This window comes from Ovis aries, chromosome 25, assembly GCF_016772045.2.
Source record: "Ovis aries strain OAR_USU_Benz2616 breed Rambouillet chromosome 25, ARS-UI_Ramb_v3.0, whole genome shotgun sequence".
Lineage (NCBI taxonomy): Eukaryota > Metazoa > Chordata > Mammalia > Artiodactyla > Bovidae > Ovis > Ovis aries.
The window spans coordinates 3,379,081-3,401,582 of record NC_056078.1 but is presented as its reverse complement, the minus strand read 5'-3'; the positions used below and the strand labels follow the sequence as shown (position 1 = coordinate 3,401,582).

Genomic DNA, 22,502 nt, shown 5'->3' with positions numbered 1-22,502 from the left:
ATCGGACTGAGCCCTTTGCCTGTGGGATCTGTATTGTCTCCAGTACATACTGTCGGAATTGCGTTGAGCTGTGAACACCCAGCTGTGTGTTCTGTGTGTGTTCTGATCTATAGTACGCTGCTTTATTGTACCTGGCTCCCGCATGCGAGGCAACCTTCTCCCCTACATTGGAGTTGATGATCAGAACCCCTTTTAATGGACTCATTTGGGAACTTAGCCACCATTTGTCAGAGAGGGCAATGGCACCCCACTCCAGTACTCTTGCCTGGAAACTCCCATGGATGGAGGAGCCTGGTGGGCTGCAGTCCATGGGGTCGCGAAGAGTCTGACACGACTGAGCGACTTCACTTTCACTTTTCACTTGCATTGGAGAAGGAAATGGCAACCCACTCCAGTGTTCTTGCCTGGAGGATCCCAGGGACGGGGGAGCCTGGCTGGCTGCCGTCTATGGGCTCGCACAGAGTCGACATGACTGAAGCGACGCAGCAGCAGCAGCCGCCATTTGTATATTTAACCCATCCCAGATATCTGACCCGTAAAATAACTTCCTGATCATGTCCCATTTGTAAAGTTCTTATTACAGAAGTAATTTGACAAGAAATAGTAGGTCAGAGGTCACCTTTATGTTGACTCGTTCATTCATTTATTCCGTAAGTAATTGGGTGCCTACTACTTGCCAGACCTAGGAGATGCCACAGTAAACAAGATAATAGTCCTCTGCTTTCATGGAGTATATTGTTTATGAGTGCAGTCAGGCTAACCCTGCATAAATTAATAATATACTTTAAAAGTGTTACAGACACTCTGAAGGAAAGGTTCAGGGTCCTGAGAGTAACAGGCAGAACCTCCATTGGAGCAGGTGGTTGGAAGCGTCCAAGGAGGTGACTCTAGGCTGACACTGTTGAAGGGTGCCAGGGATGGGAGAGAAGAGAGCAGTGTAGGCAGAAGATGGCTCTGCTGATGTCCTGAGCTATATAGAGGCCCGCAAGGTTCTAGGAGCTGGGAGACTAGCAGGAGGAGGACAGAGGGTAGAAGGTGTGGGCCAGTCACACCAGGCCCCAGAGGCTTGGGGCCTTTGGATTTAAAGTGCATGGAGAACCACATGGAAGAATTTAAACAGGGGCGTGAAGTGATCTGATTTATATTTTGAAAAGATTGCTATGTCCCCTGCATGGTAAATGGATTATAGGTAGCCAGAGGTGTGAGGGGACTAGGTGAGGTGTTTACTGCAGGGTCCAGGTTCAAAACAGGGTGGCCTAGACTTGTGATTTGAGAGTGGAGTGAATGAGCCCACTCTTTAATGAGTGCAAGGCTGCCTGTGAGGAAGAAAGTTCCTGTGCTCTTAGGAAAGGGTCAAGTGCAGCTTAAACGATCCAAGTATTATTCAGCCATCAGGGCTGTGTCTGATAAGCCTATTTCTCCACCCTTAACTCAGGTCCGTCTCATGAACCTTAGCCTCCTCTGTGGCCTCTGTAGAAAAGAGACAAGAAAGACATAGTAAGAACAGTAGAGCAGTGTACCGTAGATCAGAAGGGACGCGTGGATCCTATGGCGTGGACTGTGGTGCACGCACACTGCTTCTGAGCCTGTAATGCACTGCTGAGTAAAGATCTGCCATTATTTCCTGAAAGCTTACTGTGTATATTTGTTGCTTACTCATGTCGAACTCATTGCAGTCCCATGACTGTAGCCCACCAGGCTCCTCTGTCCATGGGATTCTCCAGGCAAGAATACTGGAGTGGATAGTCATTCCCTTCTCCAGGGGATCTTTATGACCCAGGGTTCAAACCCAGGTCTCCCACATTGCAGGAGATTCTTGACCATCTGAGTCCCTAGGGAAGCCCCATTTCCTGAGTGGTTGCTGTATGCTACTGCTGCTGCTGCGTCGCTTCAGTCGTGTCCAACTCTGTGCGACCCCATAGACGGCAGCCCACCAGGCTCCCCTGTCCCTGGGATTCTCCAGGCAAGAATACTGGAGTGGGTTGCCATTTCCTTCTCCAATGCATGAAAGTGAAAAGTGAAAGTGAAGTCGCTCAGTCGTGTCAGACTCTTCGCGACCCCATGGACTGCAGCCCACCAGGCTCCTCTATCCATGGGATTTTCTAGGCAAGAGTACTGGAGTGGGGTGCCATTGCCTTCTCCTGCTGTATACTAAAAGTGATTATTTATGTTCCTTAACTAGTTCAGTATTTCATTGAATCTTCACAATTCATGTAACCTGTTTTCCTTTTGCAGAGGAGATTGATGCCTAGAGAGATTTAATGATTTGCTTGCATATAAACAGTCACCCCACCATCCCATATATGCAACTCCAATACCCCAGAGCTTTGGAAAGCACAAGTTTAGTTTGTTTTTTTTTTTTGTAAGTTTGGTACAGATTTATTTGGCAGCAAAACTGGCCTGAGCTGATGTGAGGCTTAAGAGTTATTTTTGTTGGTTCCATATGACATAAATATTTACAGGCGTTGCTACAGAAATGTGAATGTGCTTAATCATGAGTTGCTGTCTTAGACCCCACTGGAAATGGTACACAATATCCCATTGTGTACCATTGAATGGGAAAGATTATAGAGATCTCTTCAAGAAAGTTAGAGATACAAAGGGAATATTTCATGCAAAGATGGGCAAAATAAAGGACGGAAATGTACACAGTATTCAGTATATTCACAGTATTTCCTTCTGAATTTTCTTAGGATTCCAGATGAAGGGTTGTGGATATGAAAAAAGTGCTCAAGTTCTGACCCCAGGCTGTCTGGCTTAAAACCTGTTTGCCTAACTACGACACTAGTGAGAGGAGTGTAGGTTAGTTAGGCTGTTTGTCCCTCGAGGAACACGAGTGCACTGCACCAGAAGTGTCATTAGCCCTACTGCCCCCGCTTCTTACTGCCCTCATAGTCTCTAGTAGCCCAGCCTGTGTGCATGCTCAGCTGCTTCAGTCATGTCCAACTCTTTGCAACCTTGTGGACTGTAGCCTGCCAAGCTCTTCTGTTCATGGCATTCTCCAGGCAAGAATACTGGATTTGGTTGCCATGCCCTCCTCTAGGGGATTTTCCTGACCCAGGGATCAAACCATAGATGCCTCTGTCTCCTGCATTTCAGGATGATTCTTTTTCTGCTAAGCCACCTGGGAAGCCTGCAGTATTCCAGGGTTACTCTTGAGCATCACCCTTCAGCTGTACCAAGTCCCCTGCTCTTTAGTGGATCCAGTCAGAGAGGTATTAGGAAGAAACTAATCTAGTTGAAATAATAATTTTTTGAATTATTTTAATTGGAGGCTAATATTGTGGTGGTTTTTGCCATACATTGCCATGAATCGGCTGTAGATGTACATGTGTTCCCCATCCTGAACCCCCTTCTCACCTTCATCCCCATCCCATCCCTGTGTGTTGTCCCAATGCACCACCTTTGAGTGCCCTGTTTCATGGATCCAACGTGGACTGGTCATCTATTTCACATATGGTAATATACATGTTTCAGTGCTATTCTCTCAAATCATCCCACCCTTGCCTTCTCCCCAAGAGTCCAAAAGTCTGTTTTTTATATCTGTGTCTCTTTTGCTGTCTCGTATATAGGGTCGTCATTACCATCTTTCTAAATTCCATATATTTGCTTTAATACACGGTATTGGTGTTTCTCTTTCTGACTGACTTCACTCTGTATAATATGCTCCATTTTCATCCACCTCATTAGAACTGATTCAGATGCGCTCTTTTTTTAATAGCTGAGTAATATTCCCTTCCGTATATGTACCACAACTTTCTTATCCACTCATCTGTTAATGGACATCTAGGTTGCTTCCATGTCCTCGCTATTGTAAGCAGTGCTACAATGAACATTGGGGTACATGTGTCTCTTTCAGTTCTGGTTTCCTCAGTGTGTATACCCAGCAGTGGGATTGCTGGGTCGTTTGGCAGTTCTATTTCCATTTTTTTAAGGAATCTCCACACTGTTCTCCATAGTGGCTGTACTAGTTTGCGTTCCCACCAACGGTGTAAGAGGGTTCCCTTTCTCCACACCCTCTCCAGCATTTATTGTTTGTAGACTTTTGGATAGCAGCCATTCTGACTGGCATGAGATGGCACCTCATTGTGGTTTTGATTTGCATTTCTCTGATCATGAGTGATGTTGAACGTCTTTTCATGTGTTTGTTAGCCATCTGTATGTCTTCTTTGGAGAAATGTCTGTTTAGTTCTTTGGCCCATTTTTTGATTGGGTCGTTTATTTTTCTGGTATTGAGCTGCAGGAGCTGCTTGTATATTTTTGAGAATAATTCTTTGTCAGTTGCTTCATTTGCAATGATTTTCTCCCATTCTGAAGGCTGTCTTTTCACCTTGCTTATAGTTTCCTTCATTGTGCAAAAGCTTTTAAATTTAATTAGGTCCCATTTGTTTATTTTTGCTTTTATTTCCATTACTTTGGGAGGTGGGTCATTGAGGATCTTGCTGTGATTTATGTCAGAGAGTGTTTGCCTGTGTTTTCCTCTAGGAGTTTTATAGTTTCAGGTCTTAGATTTCGATCTTTAATCCATTTTGAGTTTAGTTCTGTGTATGGTGTTAGAAAGTGTTCTAGTTTCATTCTTTTGCAGGTGGTTGACCAGTCTTTTAGTGCTCGGGGCTGTGTTCCTGCTTTGCTGAAGATGTGCATGGAATGTCTTACTCTGGAACTTGTTGGCTCTTGGGTGGACCTAGGTTTCATTGTAGATATGGAGGCTTTTGCGTGAGCTCTGGTCTATTAATGTTCCCTGGAATCAGCAGTTCTCTGGTGTTCTCAAGTTTTGGAGATAAGCCTCCTGCCTCTGGCTTTCAGTCTTATTCTTACAGTAGTATCAAGATGTCTCCATTCATACAGCACAGATGATAAAACATCTAGGTTAATGGTGAAACAATTCACAGTGAGGGACACCCAGAGAGGTTCACAGAGTTACATGAAGAAGAGAAGAGGGAGGAGGGAAATAGAGGTGACCAGGAGAAGAGGGGGAGTCAAAAGGGAAGAGACCAATCTAGCCAGTAATCAGTTCCCTAACCTTTCTCCACAGCCCAGAACACCCTGAGAGATTCACAGAGTTAAGTAGAAAAGAGAAGGGGGAAGGAGGAGATAGAGGTGACCTGGTGGAGAAAAGGGAGAGTCAAAAGGGGAGAGAGCAATCAAGCCAGTAATCACACCCTGAAGTGAAAATGAATACTGAACATTAGATTCTTAAATTTAGGTACAGAATTGATAACAAATACCAAAAAGCAAAGGTTAAAAATCTAGAGTAGAGGTTAGACTCTCAAAAATACAATATTAAAAATACAAAACAAAATCAATCACAAAATTATAAAATATATATATATGAAATTTACTTTAAAAATAGGGTCCTTTTTTTTTTTTGCAAGGTAAGAGTAGGTTATACTAATGAAAATTAAATTTGTAATAAAGGACTTAAATTTTAAAAAAAATTAAAAAGTGATAATAGTAAAAATATACCTATGAGTTTCTCTGGAGCTGTTGTGGGCAGTGTGGGGTCAGTTCCGTTTCAGATATTTCCTTGTTCCAGCTTGTACTTGTTCTTAAGGTCTATAGGTCCGCTCCAATGTATAGTCAGTGTTAATTAACTACAGGGTTTTAATCTCTTGTACCTGTCACTTCCAGAGCGGTTCCCTCTTTGTCTCTTTTGGCTTCCTCTGGAAGTCTCTTCAGTATCTAATTTCCGCCCTGACACAAGGGGGTGAAGGTGGTCACTTATTTAGGCTCACTTGTTCAGTTGTGTTGTGGGGAGGGAGGAACACAGCAAACAAATATCACTGGCGTGTGTGGGGAGTGCTCGCAGTGTATGGACCACACTGGGTCTGCCCCAGCTCCAGGTTGCTCAGCAGGGGCACTGTCCAAAGCGGACACTGTGTTTTGTGCACTTCCCAGGTCTGAGCTGCTAGGTTCAGGTTCTCGGGTACTCCACAGACTCGGTTGGGTGTGTGTTTTGTGCCCTTCCCAGGTCCGAGCAGCTCAGGGAACCAGATGCGTGGCGAGCACACTGTCCCAGGTGGGCCATGCATCTTAATCACCTCCCCGGTCCCAGCCACTTGGTTTCCTGGGTGCGCTCTGAGAGCACCGTCTCAGGTGTGCTGTGTGTCTCCTCTGGGGAGCTGATCTCAGGCTGAGACCCTCCTGGCAGATGTCTACCATCCAGGATCCCAGGAAGACGTGGTTAGCAACTGGGAGCCTGCTCACAGTTTGATGGAGGATGCTGGTTTCTGGGGCCGAGAATGGAGCAGCCCCTTGCCTTCCGGCTCTGGCTATCACCGGCCTGCCTCTCTGCCTCTGGTAGCAGGGAGGGGCCGGTCCACAGCTGGCCAGCTCTCCTTTGGTATTCGCTCAATCCTTTGTTCTGTGAGAGGGCCAGGCTGCAAGTTAGAGCCTTTCCTGGAAAAGTTATCTCACGTTAGCTCCCTCAGATTGTCCTCAGGGCGTTCAAGCCCAGTCCTTACCCTAAGCACCAATTATGCCGCCTGCACCTCCCTATCCAGCCCGCGCTGCTGGTGGTGGACTGGAGCCTGCGGGCTACTTCCCCACTGCCAGTTGCAGTTAGGCGCGTATTCTGTGGGTTTTTTTTTCTCCCAGTTATGTTGCCCTCTGAGTTTCCAAAACTCCCCACAGACCCACCTGTGAGAGGGTTTCCTACAGTTTGGAAATTTCTCCTCCTTCACAACTCCCTCCCCAGGACAGGTCTCCATCCCTAAATCTTTTGTCTCTCTTTCTTTCTTCTATATTTTGTTCTACCTCCTTTTGAAGAGAATGGGCTGCCTTTCTGGGTGCCTGGTGTCCTCCGCCAGTGTTCAGAAATTGTTTTGTGGAAGTTGCTCAGCATTTGGATAGACTTTTGATGAATTTGTCGGGGAGAAAGTGGTCTCCCTGTCCTATTGCTCCACCATCTTGGGACTGCCCCCCCCACCGAAATAATAATTTACACTCAAGAAGACGTAAAGAAAATTCTCAATATTCCCAGAACTGCTGGCATATTAAAGAGACAGTGTTTATTTACCCAACTCTTCTCTAATTGGACAAAGATTGGACAGTGTAACTAATAGATAAAAATCTCACCAGTGCAGGAGAAAATACTTTTGGTCAGCCCATCAGAAAGATCAGTGAGCCTGGTAACCTGCCTGCCTTCCCCCGTCACCCCACGCATTCCTCCCAAACTGCTGCTCCTCCTCTTTTTTTTTTTTTTTTTTTTAACATGGACTAGTTTTAAAGTTTTTATTGAATATGTTACAATATTGCTTCCATTTTATGTTTTGAGTTTTTGGAGGCCAGGGTAAGGGATCTTAGTTTCCTTAGTTCCCTGACCAAGGATTAAACTCGCAGCCCCTGCATTGAAAGGCAAAGTCTTAACAACTGCACTGCCAGGGAAGTCCCAGCTTCTTTTTATAGCTTGCTGTCTTCTTCATAACCTCACATAGAAGTTCTCAGAATCTCCAAATTTTCTCTCTTGTGTGTGGGACAGGGAGGCTTTATCAGTGAGCATAGGTGAGACGGTGGTTCTGTAACAAGTAGTCCTTACACCTCAGTGGTTTAAAGGCAGAAGTTAATTTTGTTCTCACGTCATGTGTTCATCAGGATTGTCGGCAGAATGCCGTGGTCCACACCATCCTAATCTAGGGACCCAGGGTGATAGGGGCTCCACCATTTGCTGAAGAAGGTAAGTCAATAAAGGCTCTTAAAGGTTCTCTGTGGAAGGGATATGCTTCCTTCTGCTCACATGTCTTTGGCTAAAACAAATCAAGTCAGCGTGCCTAACTCCAGGTAGGGAGCAAAGCCCAGTTCTCCTGTGAGCCTAGAGGTAGAGGAGGACTGAGTGTTGCTTGCAGACAGTAGGGCCTCCTACCACAGTGAGGATAGGGGCAAAGAAAGCAGGGGAGACCACTGATTAATGTGCTAAAGTGGTTTTAAAGCTAAAAACAGAGATGAACGTTAAGGTAGTGGTGGGGTCATGCTAATAGACTCAGCATCATGAGATAATTAGCCAAGAATTTTTTCCCAGATGTTTGTTTTCACTATGAAGAAGGATCTGTTACCAAACCAGGTCCATTTGCCCAATGTGCAGCAAGCTGGACACTGAGATCCTGCGATGTACAATTTATTCACCAGGCAGCCAAGCAAGGAGAGGGGAGGACAAGTCTCAGTCTGCCTCTCAGAAGTGAGGGGGTTGGGGTCTTCATGGGATAAGCTCGATGATCTTAGGCAGGGGGAGAGATTATTGGGAGAAGGGGGAAAGGTGGGGTAATCAGTGTTCTGTGCAGGTATGTCTGGGTTACAGGCTTAAGTGTGTTCAAAATTGAGGTGCTCAACTTGATCTGAGGGTTGAGTTTTCTGCACCTGCCCCTGAAAGGCCCTTCCTTGGGCCCTGTGCAGGCCCAGTTTGGGGCTGGTGATCCGAGCTAGCCTTAGCCACCTCTCACAGGGCAGGAGCTGACACTACATACCTGTAGAACAGCTGGGCTACGAGAAGCTGGGAAGATGTGCTGTTAAAGAGAGGAAGAAGGGAAGAATAACCAAAGTGAGCCTGCTTAATGGAGCCTGCTCCATTAAGGCAGGTGACCAGCAGAGGGGTTTTAACAAGCTGCTCCCCTGTCCATTGCTGTCCATACAAGACAGCTGTATCCTGCGGAGCCAGAGGCCAGACTGCTTTTCGAGATGCTGCACAGCTAAGATGGCCTGGGGTTGAATAGTGACCGCTGTCCTTGGCCAGATTGACAGGAGAGTTTCCTTGAAGTCTCAGACTTCTGGTTAATTCCATTGATTGGTGACCATAACCAGGGGGTATATTGATCTAAAGAGTCACATATCTTGATGGCATTTGCAGCGTCATTATTTTCTCTTGGGAATTATGAATCCCCGTCTCCATCATTTCTAGATTTCTGATGTTCCTGAAAGAAATTTGTTCCTTTATGCCTTTTTCCCTTCTTTCCTTCCTTCCTCCCTTTCCTTCTCCTCTATCCCCCACTTCCTCCCTTTCCCTCATGGCTTGTGAGATCTTAATTCCTCAACCAGAGATTGAACCCCTGGCCACAGCAATGAAAGCACCAAGTCCTGAGTCCAGAGAATTATTTAAATATGACTATTTACCCTCTAGAATTCTGCTCAGCAGTTACCCCTTTCTAAACCCCTCACTATGCAGAGCTTCCCACGTACACTGCATGAGATACAGATACCAGTCTCTCCCTTACTCACTTCTCTTTCTTCTTAGTTTCTCATCAGTCCTTTCTTAAACTTTGAAACCTTAAATTAATTTTCTTCGTTTTTCTTCCATTCGCTGTTAAGTAGGCTTTTGTGCAACAAGCATATGTTATTGTTTGTTATCTAGGCATCTGGGCCAGTTTCACAGCTTTTAAAAACATGACTACTCTCTTGGTGGATGGATACTGTAAGGGACAGATATCCTTAATAATTATTTTTTTCTTTTCAGACCAAAACTAAAGACCAAAACCATCTTGATAAAGATGTGGGTATACAGGAATTTAACTTAGAAAAGGTAGGTGTTTTGAAATTATTTTTCCAGCTTTTAATACCAAAAATGCATGTGTTTCTATGTTGTCCAATGGTCAGGGAACAGTGACTGCATTAACTAGGTTGAACACTGTATAGTCATTTAAAACACTCTGGTTTTATGATTATAGTGTCCATGATATAGCGGTAGGAAAAACAGGGATATTTGTGTTCTGTGGTTGTAACTTGGTTTTAAAAATGTGTGAGAAGGGGGGCGGTCCTAAGATGGCGGAGGAATAGGATGGGGAGACCACTTTCTCCCCCACAAATTCATTGAAAGATCATTTGAACCCTGAGCAAATATCGCAAAACAACTTCTGAACACTGGCGGAGGACACCAGGCACCCAGAAAGGCAGCCCATTGTCTTCAAAAGGAGGTAGGACAAAATATAAAAGATAAAAAGAAAGACAAAAGAGTTAGGGACAGAGATCTGTCCTGGGGAGGGAGTCGTAAAAGAGGAGAAGTTTCCCAACACCAGGAAACCCCCTCACCTGTGGGTCTGTGGGGAGTTTTGGAATCTCAGAGGCAACATAACCAGGAGGAAAAAATAAATAAATAAAACCCACAGATTACGCGCCTAACTGCAATTCCCAGTGGAGAAGTAGCCCAGACGCTCCCATCTGCCACCAGCAAGTGGGGGCTAACAGGGAGGCGCGGGCATTGCTTAGGATAAGGTCCGGGCCTGAATGCCCTGAGGGCAGTCTGAGGCAGCTGACCTAAGACAGCAACCCAAGCTCGGATAGCCAGAGAGAGAAAGAGGAAAATACAAAAAGACGAGAGAGAACTTTCCTGCCAGACCCGCTCACAGAACAAAGGACTGAATGAATACCAGAGGAGGGCTAGCCGCGGACTGGCCCGTCCCCCGCTGGAGGCAGGGAGGCAGGCAGGCGACAGCCAGAGCCAGAAGGGGCAAACTCGGCCCCTCTGCCAAACTGCCAGCAGGCTCCCAGTTGCTAGCCAACTCTTCCCGGGATCCTGGGAGGTTGACATCCGCCAGGAGGGTCGCAGACAGAGATTAGCTCCCCAGAGGAGACACACAGCACACCTGAGACAGCACTCTCGAGTGGCTAGGACCGGAGAGGCGATAAGACGCACCCCTACCTGGGGAGAGTGCGCTCGCCAAGCACCTGGTTGCCTGAGCTGCTCAGACCTCAGAAGGGCACAAAACGCAGGCCCAACCGAGTCTGTGCCCTTGCGGAGTACCCAAGAACCTGAACCTGAGCGGCTTATGCCTGGGAAGTGCATGCATCCCAGGGCCCACCTTAGACGGCGCTCCAGCAGAACAACCTGGAGCCTGAGCAGTGTAGACCAGGAAAGCACAGCCGTGAGCAGGGGCAGACCCAGTGTGGCCCAGACACTGCAAGCACTCCTCACACACGCCAGTGATATTTGTTTGCAGTGTTCCTCCCTCCCCGCAGCACAACTGAACAAGTGAGCCTAAATAAATGACCACCTTCGCCCCCTGTGTCAGGGCGGAAGTTAGACACTGAAGAGACTTGCAGAGAGAGGAGGCCAAAAGAAACGAAGAAGGGGGAGCCGCTTTGGAAGTGACAGGTGCAGCAGACTAAAACCCTGTTAGCATTGGCTGCGGGAGAAGGCGATGGCACCCCGCTACAGTACTCTTGCCTGGGAAATCCCATGGATGGAGGAGCCTGGTGGGCTGCAGTCCAGGGGGTCATGAAGAGTCCGACACGACTGACGACTTCACTTTCACTTTTCACTTTCATGCATTGGAGAAGGAAATGGCAACCCACTCCAGTGTTCTTGCCTGGAGAATCCCAGGGACGGGGGAGCCTGGTGGGCTGCCGTCTACGGGGTCACACAGAGTCGGACACAACTGAAGCAACTTAGTAGCAGCAGCAGCAGCATTGGCTACATTGGAAGGGGCCTGTAGACCTTGAGAAGTATATGCTGGAACTGAACTGACCCCACATTGCCCTCAACAGCTCCAGAGAAATTCCTATATATTTTTTTCTATTATCACTTAAAATTTTAAAAAAAATTTTTAAGTTCTTTATTACTCCTTTAATTTTCATTTTTAAAACCTACTATTACCTTGCAAAAAAAAAAAGACTATTTTTAAAGCAAATTTCATATATTTTTTTAATAACCTTTGCGACTTTGGTTTATTTTTTTTTAATATCATAAAGAATCCAATCTTCAGTACCCATTTTTACTTAGGAGTGTGATTAGTGGCTTGAGTGCTCTCTCCCCTTTTTGACTGCTTTTTCTCCCCCAGGTCACCTCTATCTCCTCCCTCCCGCTTCTCTTCTCTACTTAACTCTTGTGAATCTCTTTGGGTGTTCCAGGCTGTGGAGAATACTTAGGGAACTGATCACAGGCTAGATTGGTCTCTCTCCTTTTGACTCCCCCTCTTCTCCTCCTGGTCACCTCTATCTCCCTCCTCCCTCTTCTCTTCTCCATATAACTCTGTGAACCTCTCTGGGTATCCCTCACTGTGGAGAATCTTTTCACCATTAACCTAGATGTTTTATCGTCAGTGCTGTATAAACAGAGAAGTCTTGAGGCTACTGTAAGAATACGACTGAAAGCCAGAGGCAGGAGGCTTAAATACAAAACTTGAGAACACCAGAAAGCTCCTGATTCCAGGGAACATTAATCGACAAGAGCTCATCCAAAAGCCTTGATACCTACACTGAAACCAGGCTCCACCCAAGAGCCAACAAGTTTCAGAGCAAGACTTACCAAGCTAATTCTCCAACAACGCAGGAACGTAAACCTGAGCACAAAACTTTAGGCGGACAGAAGTCACACCAAACCCACAGACACCTCAAAACTCACTACTGGAAACGTCATTACACTCCAGAGAGAAGAGATCCAGCTCCACCCACCAGAACACTGACGCAAGCTTCCCTAACCAGGGACCTTGACAAGCCACTCGTCCAACCCTACCCACAGGGGGGAGCCTCCACGATAAAGAGGATCCACAAACTTCAGCATACAGAAAGGCCACCCCAAACACAGCAACCTAAACAAGATGAAAAGGCAGAGAAGTATTCAGCAGGTAAAGGAGCATGGTAAAAGCCCACCAAACCAAACAAAAGAGGAGGAGAAGATAGGGAGCCTACATGAAAAAGAATTCAGAATAATGATAGTAAAAATGATCCAAAATCTGAAAACAAAATGGAGTTACAGATAAATAGTCTGGAGACAAAGATCGAGAAGATGCAAGAAACGTTTAACAAGGACCTGGAAGAAATAAAAGTCAGTCAATCAATAATGAATAATGCAATAACTGAGATCAAAAGCACTCTGGAAGGAACCAACAGTAGAATAACTGAGGCAGAAGATAGGATAAGTGAGGTGGAAGATAGAATGGTGGAAATAAACGAAGCAGAGAGGGAAAAAAGAAAAAAGAATTAAATGAGGACAACTTCAGAGACCTCTGGACAATGTTAAATGCCCCAACATTTGAATCATAGGAGTCCCGGAAGAAGAAGACAAAAAGAAAGGCTATGAGAAAATACATGAGGAGATAATAATCGAAAACTTCCCTAAAATGGGGAAGGAAATAGCCATCCAAGTCTAAGAAACCCAGAGAGTCCCAAACAGGATAAGCCCAAGGTGAAACACCCCAACACACATATTAATCAAATTAACGAAGATCAAACACAGCAAATATTAAAAGCAGCAAGGGAAAAACAGCAAATAACTCACAAGGATACCCCTATAAGGATAACAGCTGATTGTTCAATAGAAACTCTTCAAGCCCGGAGGGAATGAAAGGACATGCTTAAAGTGATGAAAGAGAAAAACCTACAGCCCAGATTACTGTTCCCAGTAAGGATCTCATTCAGGTATGAAGGAGTAATCAAAGCTTTACAGACAAGCAAACGCTGGGAGGATTCAGCACCACCAAACTAGCTCTTCAACAAGTGCCAAAGGATTGTCTCTAGACAGGAAATACAGAAAAGGTTTATAAACTCGAACCCAAAGCAACAAAGTAAATGGCAACGGGATCATATTTATCAATAATTACCTTAAATGTAAATGGGTTGAATGCCCCAACCAAAAGACAAAGACTGGCTGAATGGACACAAAAACAAGACCCCTATATATGTTGTCTACAAGAGACCCACCTCAAAACAAAGGACGCATACAGACTGAAAGTGAAGGGCTGGGAAAAGATATTCAATGCAAATTTGGAGCCAGAAGAAAGCAGGAGTAGCAATACTCATATCAGATAAAATAGACTTTGAAATATAGGCTGTGAAAAGAGACAAAGAAGGACATTACATAATGATCAAAGGGTCAATCCAAGAAGAAGATACAACAGTTGTAAACATATATGCACCCAACATAGGAGCACAATAATATATAAGCAAATGCTAAGGAGTATGAAAGGGGAAATTAACAGTAACACAAAAAAATAGGAGACTTTAATACCCCACTCACACCTATGGATAGATCAATGAAACAGAAAATTAGCAAGGAAACACAAACTTTAAATGATACAGTGGACCAGTTAGACCTAATTGATATCGATAGGACATTTCACCCCCAAACAATGAATTTCACATTTTTCTCAAACGCACACAGAACGTTCTCCAGGATAGATCACATCCTGGGCCATAAATCTAGCCTTGGCAAATTCAAAAAAATTGAAATCATTCCAAGCATCTTTTCTGACCACAGTGCAGTAAGATTAGATCTCAATTACAGGAGAAAAACTATTAAAAATTCCAGCACATGGAGGCTGAACAACACGTTGCTGAATAACCAACAAATCACAAAAGAAATCAAAAAGGAAATCAAAATATGCATAGAAACGAATGAAAATGAAAACACAACAACTCAAAACCTGTGGGACACTGTAAAAGCAGTGCTAAGGGGAAGGTTCATAGCAATACAGGCATACCTCAAGAAACAAGAAAAAAGTCAAATAAACAACCTAACTCTACACCTAAAGCAACTAGAAAAGGAAATGAAGAACCCCAGAGTTAGTAGAAGGAAATCTTAAAAATTAGGGCAGAAATAAATGCAAAAGAAACAAAAGAGACCATAGCAAAAAGCAACAAAGCCAAAAGCTGGTTCTTTGAGAGAATAAATAAAATTGGCAGACCATTAGCCAGGCTCATCAAGAAACAAAGGGAGAAAATCAAATCAGTAACATTAGAAATAAAAATGGAGAGATCACAACAGACAACACAGAAATACAAGGATTGTAAAAGACTACTGTCAGCAACTGTATGCCAATAAAATGGACAACTTGGAAGAAATGGAAAAATTCTTAGAAAAGTACAACTTTCCAAAACTGAGCCAAGAAGAAATAGAAAATCTTAACAGACCCATCACAAGCACGGAAATTGAAACCGTAATCAGAAATCTTCCAGCAAACAAAAGCCCAGGTCCAGACGGCTTCACAGCTGAATTCTACCAAAAATTTAGAGAAGAGCTAACACCTATCCTACTCAAACTTTTCCAGAAAATTGCAGAGGAAGGTAAACTTCCAAATTCATTCTATGAGGCCACCATCACCCTAATACCAAAACCTGACAAAGATGCCACACAAAAAAAGAAAACTATAGGCCAATATCACTGATGAACATAGATATGAAAATCTTTAGCAAAATTCTAGCAATCAGAATCCAACAACTCATTAAAAAGATCATACATCATGACCAAGTGGGCTTTATCCCAGGGATGGAAGGATTCTTCAATACTCACAAATCAATCAATGTGATACACCACATTAATAAATTGAAAGATATAAACCATATGATTATCTCAATAGATGCTGAGAAAGCCTTTGACAAAATTCAACATCCATTTATGATAAAACCCCTCCAGAATGCAGGCATAGAAGGAACATACCTCAACATAATAAAAGCCATATTTAATAAACCCACAGCAAACATTATCCTCAGTGGTGAAAAGTTGGAAGCATTTCCCCTAAAGTCAGGAACAAGACAAGGGTGCCCACTTTCACCACTACTATTCAACATAGTTCTGAAAGTTTTGGCCACAGCAATCAGAGCAGAAAAAGAAATAAAAGGAATCCAGATTGGAAAGAAGAAGTAAAACTCTCACTGTTTACAGATGATGTGATCCTCTACATAGAAAACCCTAAAGACTCCACCAGAAAATTACTAGAGCTAATCAATGAATATAGTAAAGTTGCAGGATATAAAATTAACACAGAGAAATCCCTTGCATTCCTATATACTAACAATGAGAAAACAGAAATTAAGGAAACAGTTCCATTCACCGTTGCAAAGAAAAGAATCAAATACTTAGGAATAAATCTACCTAAAGAAACAGAAGACCTATATATAGAAAACTATAAAACACTGGTGAAGAAATCAAAGAGGACACAAATAGATGGAGAAACATACCATGTTCATGGATTGGAAGACTCAATAGAGTGAAAATGAGTACACTACCCAAAGCAATATATCAATTCAGTGCAATCCCTATCAAGCTACCCACAGTATTTTTCAGAGAACTAGAACAAATAATTTCAAGATTTGTATGGAAATACAAAAAACCTCGAATAGCCAACGCAATCTTGAGAAAGAAAAATGGAACTGGAGGGATCAACCTGCCTGACTTCAGGCTCCACTACAAAGCCACAGTCATCAAGACAGTGTGGTACTGGCACAAAGACAGAAACGTAGATCAATGGAACAAAATAGAAAGCCCAGAGATAAATCCACACACCTATGGATACCTTATCTTTGACAAAGGAGGCAAGAGTATACAATGTAGAAAAGACAATCTCTTTAACAAGTGGTGCTTGGAAAACTGGTCAACCACTTATAAAAGAATGAAACTAGAACACTTTCTAACACCATACACAGAAATAAACTCAAAATAGATTAAAGATCTAAACGTAAGACCAGAAACTATAAAACTGCTAGAGGAAAACATAGGCAAAATGCTCTCTGATGTAAATCACAGCAGGATCCTCTATGACCCACCTCCCAGAATACTGGAAATAAAAGCAAAAATAAACAAATGGGACCTAATTAAAGTTACAAGCTTTTGCACAATGAAGGAAACTATAAGCAAGGTGAAAAGACAGCCTTCAGAATGGGAGAAAATAATAGCAAACAAAGCAACTGACAAACAATTAATCTCAAAAATATACAAGCAGCTCCTGCAGCTCAGTTCCAGAAAAATAAGCAACCCAATCAAAAAATGTGCCAAAGAACTAAACAGACATTTCTCCAAAGAAGACATACAGATAGCTAACAAACACATGAAAAGATGCTCAACATCATTCATAATCAGAGAAGTGCAAATCAAAACCACAATGAGGTACCATCTCACACCAGTCAGAATGGCTGCTATCCAAAAGTCTACAAACAATAAATGCTGGAAAGGGTGCAGAGAAAAAGAAACCCTCTTACACTGTTGGTGTAAATGCAAGCTAATATAGCCACTATGGAGATTCCTTAAAAACTAGAAATAGAACTGCCATATGACCCAGCAGTCCCACTGCTGGGCTTGCACACCTAGGAACCTAGAATTGAAAGAGACATGTGTACCCGAATGTTCATCGCAGCACTCTTTACAATAGCCAGGACATGGAAGCAACCTAGGTGTCCATCAGCAGACAAATGGATAAGAAAGTTGTGGTACCTATACACAATGGAATATTACTCAGCTATTAAAAAGAACACTTTTGAATCAGTTCTAATGAGGTGGATGAAACTGGAGCTGATTATACAGAGTGAAGTAAGCCAGAAAGAGAAACACCAATACCGTATATTAACAACATACATATGGAATTTAGATGACGGTAATGACCCTATATGCGAGACAGCAAAAGAGACACAGATGTAAAGAACAGACTTTTAGACTGTGTAGGAGAAGAGGGTGGGATGATTTGAGAGAATGGCATTGAAACATGTATATTATCGTATGTGAACTAGATCGCCAGTCCAGGTTTGATGCATGAGACAGGGCACTCAGGGCTGGTGCACTGGGATGACCCTGAGGGATAGGATGGGGTTGGAGGTGGGGTTCAGAATTGGGAGCACATGTACAACCATGGCTGATTCATGTGAATGTATGGCAAAAACCACTACAATATTGGAAAGTAATTGGCCTCCAATTAAAATAAATGTGTGAGAAAAAAGATGGGAAGTAGTTCAGCTGCCAAGAGTGGCTATTGGTGTCTTTTTCTGTTTTACAAAATGTTTTTTATATATAATGCATTTTTTTTAAGTTGTTGGGTTTTTTAATGTATCTATTTATTTGGCTGCACCGAATCCTCATTGTGTTATGCGGGATCTTTGATTGTGGTGCACAGGCTGTGGCGTGCTCAAGCTCATAGTTCCTTGGCCTGTGGGAGTTTAGTTCCCTGACCAGGGGTCAGACCCATATCCCCTGCATTGCAAGGCAGGTTTTTTAACCGCGGCACCAGGGAAGTTCCAACAGTGTTTTTAAAGAACGTAAACCTGTGTTTGAAGCAGCTGTGCTAAAGCGTTTCTTGGTGTGAGCAGACATGTCTGTGGAGGCGCTCTGTTGCCTTTGCGGGTAACAGCTTGTTTCAGGGCACGTCTAAAGCACCCCTTGGACTTTCCTGGTGGCTGAGACGGTAAAGCGTCTGTCTAAAATGCGGGAGACCTGGGTTCGATCCCTGGGTCAGGAAAATTCTCTGGAGAAGGAAACAGCGACCCACTCCAGTACTCTTGCCTAGAAAAATCCCATGGACGGAGGAGCTTGGTGTAGGCTACTGTCCATGGGGTCGCAAAGAGTCGGGCACAACTGAGCGACTTCAGTTTAAAGCACCACAGAGCTCCGTGGGTTATCCTCGTTTTGTCACGGATTTGTGCGCAGAGAAATCTCAGTTTCAGCTACCTGCATTAAATGTGGGAGAATGGTGTGGGGAAGTCATGAACCTTTGTGAGAGCTCCACAAAGCCCCTTCCCTGCCACCATGACAGAACTCTTACGCGGTGTAGCCAGCCACTGCAGGTCACACATAGTAGCGTTGGGGGTGTAGCGCATCGTGTCTGATGGGCAGTACCCCTCGGCTGTGCTCCCTTTGTGGAGTCTTTGGAAGGTACTTGGGTCTGACTGTGCTTTGTGTCTGCAGGCTCGCTTGGAAGTGCACCGGTTTGGGATCACAGGCTATGGGAAAGGAAAGGAGAGAGTCCTGGAACAGGAACGTGCCATTATGCTGGGTGCTCGGGTGAGCGGCTGCCTCTGCCTTCCACCCCCAGCCGGGTTACAACAGAGGGGAACACCTAAGCAAGGCAGGCTGGGGGATGCTGGGAAGTGTTTGCAAGATAAAAAATGATAAGTGTACTTTCTCGTTTCAGCCTCCCAAAAAGAGTTATGTGAATTACAAGGTTTTGCAGGAGCACATCAAAGAAAAGAAGGCAGCGAAGGAAGAAGAAAAGAGAATGGTAGGTGTCATAGCCTCTTTATTAAACTAGAATGGAAAGATGGTGCCAGTCTGCTGCAGTGCAGTGCTGGACCCCTCTGCTTGGAAAGCAGTCTAGGCGACAACAGGCCTACAATTAAATAACCATTCTGTCCACTTCTTTGAGTCAGCTGCATTTTGTGATACCAGCCGTGTAATCTGACTCGTTTACATGAAAGGGTTGCTTTGAAATGGCCAACTCCTGTTCGGAGACTGTGAGCCACTCTGATCCTTTTGCTATGTCAAGTTGTCCCTTCTGCGTTCTGCGTTACGTAGAGCACACGGGCTTAGGACAAACCACAAGGGCATGCGGATGTTATGTTCCCTCCCTTTTGCTTAAAATGGAAGGTTTGACCTTTCTGCTGTTCATTTTCTCTGAATGGCCTTTCACAGTCTTGAAAGGGTTTTAGGATGAAACTTTGAGTCTGTTACCTTTAATATGCCTACTTGAAAAAATATTAAAAATAAACGGTATTTCTGTTTCTTTTGGTGACAAATCTCTTGCCTTTTTTTGAATCTCCATTATGCGTTATGGATACATATTTTTTCTTTGATTCTGAAATCAGGCCAAGGACACAGATATTTTCAAGAAAAAGAAGAGGAAAGGGCAGGAAGACAGGTGAGTGATAGTTAGGCACTGGGGTGGAATGATTTGGATAAACCTTTTGGTTGGTTCTGAAGGTGATACCTTGAATGGATGTGGTGTTTCCAGCCTGGTGCAGCGCTGCACTATCTCTCTTTTATTCTAAATCAGGCCCTTGGGAGGGGAGACAGGATTTAGTGAATTGTCCAAGATGAGGTGACTCCCTCAGAATTGAAAAAGGAACCTATCTTTAAGCGCCAGACATGTGCAGTGACTGATGGGAAAGCTGGGACTGAAGTTTCCAACAAGACCTCTGTTCCCTCCTAAGAGAGGTACTGCTGGGTCAGCATGACCGGCCGCGTCTGTGCTGCCTGCCTGTCCACAGCCACACAAGGGAGAGCACTGGGGTCTGAGTAGTGGAACCTTGATTTTCTGCCATTCTGCTTATTTCTTAGCTTCATTCAAGCACCTCTTTCTCTCTTCTGAAATTACTGTTTCAAAATCTGCTTTTGTCTACGGCTGGAAGCTGATCAGTTGTTTCTGGCGGTGTGCTCTGTCTTCCGCTGTGTGCTGGGCACATAGATGTTGGGGGTACAGCCATGAGCACATCGAGGGTCTCTGCCCTGGAGGAGCTTACATTTTAGGGCGGGAAACACATTAAAACCTATAAACAGGTACATAGGGCTTGTCAGGTCCGGGCAGGCTTTGTGAAAGTGTTAGTCTCTCAGCTATGTCGATTCTTTGCAGACCCCGTGGACTGTAGTCCACCAGACTCTTCTGTCCATGGGATTCTCCAGGCAAGAATACTGGAGTGGGTTGCCATGCCCTCTTCCAGGGGATCTTCCCAACCCAGGGATCGAACCCAGTTGCAAGCAGATTCTTTACCATCTGAGCCACCAGGGAAGCTGGCAGGCTTCGTGAGGAGGTTGAAGTTTAACATACTATGAGACAATGTCACTGAGGGTGGGCTGGTGTGGTGTTCTAAGGAAGCCACATTTGAGAACTGAATAAAGAGGAAGATCTGGAAAGACCTGGTAACAGATTATTCAGGGTAGAAGAAACCAGTGGAAAGGCCCTGAGGCAGGAGGCAGTTCAGGGACCGCAGGAAGGAGGGTGGTACTACATTGGGTCGGGGGCCGTGCCTGGGAAGAGCTGAGAGTTCACAGGAGCAGACCCAGGTGGCCTGGTTGTGGTGCTGGAATCATTTGTTTAAAGCTTGATTACAGTAATTTTCTCTTACTTTAAATGTAGGAAATCAAAAAAGAAGAAGTCTGCTCCAAGTATTTTGTCAAGTGGACGGATTGGACAGGTTGGAAAATTCAAAAATGGGACATTGATTTTGAGCCAAATTGATATCAAGAAAATAAATTCTTCCAGAGTGGCTAAATGACATTACTTTATAAAACAGAGAAATGGGAAAGTGCCAAATGGACTGAAACTGGACCCCTGCAAGACTTCCAGATTATTCCTATTTATTTTGTATTTCACAGACTTTTTTATCTTAAGGAAAAGAAATAATTAATTTCTAGCTGCTGAAGTATCCGTTTTTTTTATGATAACCACATTGGGCCAACTGCAATGTGAATGTGAAGTCAGATTATTGAGAAGAATGTTTAATATTCTCCAGCGAGGTTCACCCAGGTTTCACTTTGACTGGTGCCTTGTGCGTTTACATGTAGATATTTCATAATTTTACAGATTTGTAGATGCTAATAATTAGCTTAAAATTGCTTTTTAATTTCTAAACATGTTTAATCATGAAAAAATTAAGAATGTGATAATTTGTCAGTTGTTTTGGGGGAAAAGCAGTTTAAATTTTCAGCCTACCTAAGGTGTATAAAATCTACTTTGTAAGAAGCTGTATAAATAAAACACAACTTTTTGGTAAAAATGAACATGACTATTAAACAACACAACCAGTAAGTTAGACAAATGTTATCTCCTTCAAAGTCATAACTTGGGACAGCCATACATATATTTTTAACTAGTATTTCCCTTATTGAAAGTATTGGAACTTCTTAAAGCTTGTGACACTTAAAAAAAGGTCTTCATTTTTGGCTGTTATTTCTTTTTTTCCCACTGTTCAAAAATTCAGGTCTAAACCTCATAAATAATAAAGTTTTGGGGAAAACAGAGGGGTATTTTCACCACTGGCTAACTCTCCTAAGTGACTCATAAATTGACTTGGAAGGCATTTACATTGTTCAAAATATATTTTGACTTGAAGCAAAAGTGGAAATGTTTTATTAAAACACTGGAAGTACTTTCTGGTTTATTTTGAAAGGCAGCATTCATTGGGGTCTATATTTTGGCAGATTTATTTCAGTTCGTTTTTGGCTGGGCTGAGTCCTCTGTCCCTGCATTGTTGCACGTGGGCTACTCTCTAGTTGCGGTGCAAGGGTTTCTCGGTTGCGGTGGCTTCTTGTTGCAGAGCATGGGCTCAATAGTTGTGGAGCATAGCCTTAGCTGTTCTCCTGCGTGTGGGATCTTCCCGGACTGGGGATGGAACCATTGGCAGGTGGATTCCTAACCACTAAGACCACCAGTGAAGTCCTTGGCAGTTTTTAAGTGTTTTGTTTTGTTTTTTTTTTTAAGAAGGTGTGAAATAGTCGTGTCCAACTCTTTGCGACCCCATGAACTGTAGCCTACCAGGCTCCTCCTTCCATGGGATTTTCCAGGCAAGAGTGCTGGAGTGGGTTGCCATTTCCTTCTCCAGGGGATCTTCCCGACCCAGGGATTGACCCGGGTCTCCTACGTTACAGGAGGACGCTTTACTGTCTGAGCCACCAGGGAACCCACCACACATGACAAAGCCCTGGGAAAAATCTGAGGAGCCGGAAATGACCTACTGGAGTGGGTACCCGGTCAGTTTAACTCCTTACTGACAGGGAGCCAGGAAACCCAGCAGTCCCACCTCACCCCACCTCCCATGAGCCTTTGTGGCTCAGATAACTGAGCACTTGGCCCAACTCTCGACCAGAGTCCCAGGCTAGTCAATTC

At 44.0% G+C, this 22,502-nt stretch overlaps 1 protein-coding gene across 2 annotated transcripts in view; it reads left to right on the top strand.

Moving 5' to 3' along the window:
* C25H1orf131 (chromosome 25 C1orf131 homolog) overlaps positions 1–21,766 on the top strand; it is a 32,469-nt gene extending 10,703 nt beyond the window's left edge. Inside the window, exons 3-7 of one of the 2 annotated variants that reach the window (XM_004021351.6) lie at positions 9,443–9,508; positions 18,590–18,685; positions 18,816–18,902; positions 19,486–19,538; positions 20,754–21,766. In XM_004021351.6, the coding sequence (XP_004021400.2) occupies positions 9,443–9,508; positions 18,590–18,685; positions 18,816–18,902; positions 19,486–19,538; positions 20,754–20,892 (441 nt within the window). In that variant the 3' untranslated portion in view covers positions 20,893–21,766. The remainder of the gene's footprint in view (positions 1–9,442; positions 9,509–18,589; positions 18,686–18,815; positions 18,903–19,485; positions 19,539–20,753) is intronic. The other variant, XM_042241127.2, reaches the window with a different exon arrangement.
* The last annotated feature ends 736 nt before the right edge of the window (positions 21,767–22,502 follow it).